The sequence below is a fragment of the Eurosta solidaginis genome, chromosome 1 (assembly GCF_040869045.1).
Source record: "Eurosta solidaginis isolate ZX-2024a chromosome 1, ASM4086904v1, whole genome shotgun sequence".
Taxonomy (NCBI): domain Eukaryota; kingdom Metazoa; phylum Arthropoda; class Insecta; order Diptera; family Tephritidae; genus Eurosta; species Eurosta solidaginis.
In genome coordinates, this window is record NC_090319.1 from 98,063,106 (window position 1) to 98,067,084 (window position 3,979).

General features: G+C 34.0%; 1 protein-coding gene across 1 annotated transcript; it reads right to left on the reverse strand.

Moving 5' to 3' along the window:
- Positions 1 to 263: 263 nt before the first annotated feature.
- On the reverse strand, positions 264 to 3,748 carry LOC137236556 (transcription factor Ouib). Its single transcript, XM_067759313.1, has 6 exons — positions 3,671 to 3,748; positions 2,431 to 2,625; positions 1,786 to 2,357; positions 1,585 to 1,719; positions 1,051 to 1,161; positions 264 to 761 (listed from the first exon to the last, which is right to left on the reverse strand). Exons 2-6 carry the CDS (start codon positions 2,584 to 2,586, stop codon positions 638 to 640), a joined length of 1,098 nt encoding a protein of 365 aa, XP_067615414.1. The 5' UTR covers positions 2,587 to 2,625; positions 3,671 to 3,748; the 3' UTR covers positions 264 to 637.
- Between the last annotated feature and the right edge of the window lie 231 nt (positions 3,749 to 3,979).

Genomic DNA, 3,979 nt, shown 5'->3' on the forward strand with positions numbered 1-3,979 from the left:
AAAAGTATCTTATGAAGGTCTAAGGAAGAAACTTTCAGTTTAAACGGTGTTGGAAGTAGGAATTTCGATGATTGAGGCGTCACTATTAAAACAACAATAACATGATCGATTGTGGTTTGTGTTGCCTTTGAGTGGAAAGGTTGTCCACATGCCGGATTTGTGTTAATTTATTTCCAACAACCAAAAAAAAAAAACAAACAAAATGTGTCCAACAAAATTGTAGATGCTTTGGTCTCTCCTTACAAACGAAAATAGGGTTGAAGTTATATTGAATACAGTAATTTACGGTTTATTTCATTCATTAAACAAATGGGTGAAGGTAGTTGCTAAATCGGATCTTATACTATTAGATTATTAATTTTATTACATTTAGGTTAGGTTTCTCAGTGAGCGTTCAAGCTCCAGTCAACAAGAGTTTAACCCTGCCACTTCGGGCGTTTAAGCTGATGAGCAGCAAAATTGTTTGTTATCGAACAAAGTGACAAGGTTAAACTGTAGTCAACTTTAACTGAAGTTTAAACTCGCACTGAAATTCCGGGCATTAGACTAAACTTGTAATTTATTAGCCATTTTTTGTTTTATACAAATCAATGAAGAAAAATATATGTAAATGCATGTGTGCCCATTTAATTACCATCTATTCATATACAACTTCGTAACCAGCAGAGACATAATGCGCTTCTTTTTGTTTATGGGTAATCGTTTGTAAGTGGGCTTTAAGTTGATGCTGAAGAGTGAACGCCTTTTCGCAGACCATACAGCTAAACACAAATAGTCAGAAGTATAAACAAAAATTATATAAATGCGACGCTCCGCGCTACATGACCACTAACTCGAAAGTCGTTGATTTTACACGGCGAGTATATCCTGTGCGCTAGCTTTCGCATCAGAGCCTGTATACGGCTGTATACTGTGACTTTGACTGCTTGTAACTTAAAAGATAGTAAAGATATCGATATCCGCTTCTTTTTGTAGAACGAATAAATCGTAAAGAAAAATATTTGTTTCGAGAGCTTTTCTCACGGAGCGTCACAAATATTTATTACTTACTTGAAATCCTTTTTACCAGTATGCAGTTTGCTATGATTCTTTAATATGGCAGAATACATAAAGCTTTTTCCACAAATTTTGCAACTGTACGGTCGTGTGTTTGTGTGAACACTGCATAAAAGAAAAACATAAACAACCAATGCATAAATGCCAGTTCCTTTTTTTATATTCAAATAAAAAAATTCATAAAGTAGTCTCACGAAATCCCTACACATTGTCTAAGGTAGCTATTTTTAAATTCGGAACTATTAAAGTAAGGGGAAACTAAATCTGACATAGTAATCTATAAAACAGTTTGCCAATCTAAGTAATTTGTGGTCTGGAAAGGAAATAAATTAAGTTTAATTCACATACAGAAAGTTTATTGTTTCAGTTACAACTTTTTTAACCGGTCTCCCGAGATATTATTAATGACATCGCTAAGATACGACCTTATTAAAAGAATACCTGCGATACGTTCTAGTTAACAAAAGTCTTAAGTTACGACCTGAAGACAAATTTTTAATTGGCACATACCATAAGTACTATACTTACCGTTCATGACGATGTCTCTCACTACGGTCAATAAAGTGCCGATCACAGTATGTACATTTATAAGGTTTTTCACCCGTATGACGTCGCATATGATTCTTAAGTTCACATATTTGGCGAAATTTTTTTCCACATATTCTGTTTTATGTATATAATTTAGATAAACAACATTGCTTGACTTTTTTATGAAATATTTAAACTTACTCGCATTCCTGCTCTTTGGCACTGTTGTGCAGTGACATATGATAGGCAAATGTAGCTCTTTTTTGGTAGACATTACCACATATGGAGCACATATAAGTTGATGGACTAGGTGGTCGAAATTTACGTTTTGTACCCATATATCGCTTTTTAGCTGTATTAACTGTATTTTCCACTTTATTCTGCTCGGTACCTGAACCATGATCTTCAATTATATCTGCCTTCTCTTTTTTAATACTTCGGCCCAAATCGTTTTCCGATTCTATAAACATATCAGCGTCTTCTTCTTCATCTACTAGCAATCCTAGATCTGCAACATCATAATCAGCGTCATCGCTATTTTCACTTAAAGTATCGATCGGGTCATACACTGTCTCGCGCTGTATTTGCAATTCTTCCATCAGGTATTCTAAAAACTCTGCATCATTTTGACCTTCTGGTCTCATTCGATCCTCACATAAGCTCTCCAAGTATATTTGTGAGTTGAGACACATTTGACGAAAGTTGTACCACATTCTTGTCACTTCAAAGCACTTCCAACATATTTTTGCTGGCATATCGGCGGACTCACGAATCTGTTAAAAGTATTACAATTAAAGGCATGTATATATATATACATTTCAAATAGATGCACCAGATATTTCTTACCCGAACACCACAACAATACTCAATTTTTTTAGCCAATTTAAGTTCTGGGAGTTGACCGCTTGATTCGCTATCATTTTCTTTAAATAGCTCGAACATACTTTCCTCTTCATTGTCCTCCAAACATGTCCGACATTTTAGTATTATCTTATGTTCCATGTTTTCACCTTTGGTCGTTTATTGTCAATTGTATAAAAGCTGAAAGACGAAATAAATGCATTTTAGAGTTGGGTCATTTCGTTCTGAACTTGTTCAATTGACCGGGTCTCTCAACTGAACAAGTGAACCAATGATGACATGATACGAAACATTTATTCTCTCTCAATTCGTTTCCAGGAATGGGTCTTAAAGTTCATTCAATTGTAAACATTGGTTCATTCGATTGTAAACAAACTTCATTCGTTTCCAAGAATGGGTCTTGAAGATCAGAGTTGCGTAAACCGCGCAAAAAAAATTCCAAGAAAATCGGTGCGTTTTCATTATTTTTCATTTCAAGTGTATTCAACTACATAAGCGGATCAAAAATTTGTAAAAAAGGTACAAGAAATAACAAAATTAAATGAGCTGTTATATTAACGCACGAAAAGAGATAAGTACATTTTATCTTAGCTATCAAAAAATTAAATTTCACGTGTTGTCACGGAAAAATTTTTAACGGGTAAAATAAGCTTTTTTTTGTATTTGTGATCCTGAAAAAATTCGAGTTTTTTGATATCCCATTTGACAATCTTGAGTAAGTTTTCGGTGAAAATCATAAATTAAACCTTTACCATGTAAAATACCCCAAAGTTATTCCGAAATGCCCAAATTTGATTTTGAGGATGATGGCATCTATGGTCAATGTTATAAAAAATGCACATTTTCACGCGCTCTCAGAGAGCGAGAAGTTTCATATCATGTCGTCATTGAAGTGAACTAGATCTTCGATTTCTGTTCTTTTTGTTCTTTTAGTTCATTTGTTCTTTTAGTTCGTTTTATCTAATGTTATTCTTTCTCTCTTCTCGTTCGCGAACATTGTAAATTCATACATACATACGCAGAAATTCACAGTGAGCACGAATGTCGATGATGACACTTACACTAAAGATATGTGTGGTCATCTTTGTGTGACACTGCTACAAAAATATATGTATGGACTATTTATGAAAAACAAGTTTTATAAGAAACTAATCATTACATTTATTAAACTTGAATATATACATATATTACCTTATTTATTCATTACTCATTTAAATATACCTACACAAAGCATTGCTGCATACACACCCCCATCTATACTTGTTGGCTTTTTTCGCGGGTGCGAGCAGCATTGATCAAATTTGCTTGAAAAAAAAGAACAGATGAACAAAAAGAACAACTTGTTCGTTCATCAGAAAAAGAACGAAAGATTCGAATCTCTGAAATGAACGAAAAAGCACAACTCTAATGCATTTGTTTATTTCATGTACAATAAACAGCTGATAGGATGCGATGGCGCTGCCGGCCTTTACAATACAACAGCCATAGATTAGATTGAAACGAATCTTTTGTTTACGCTCTCATATTTTCGCTC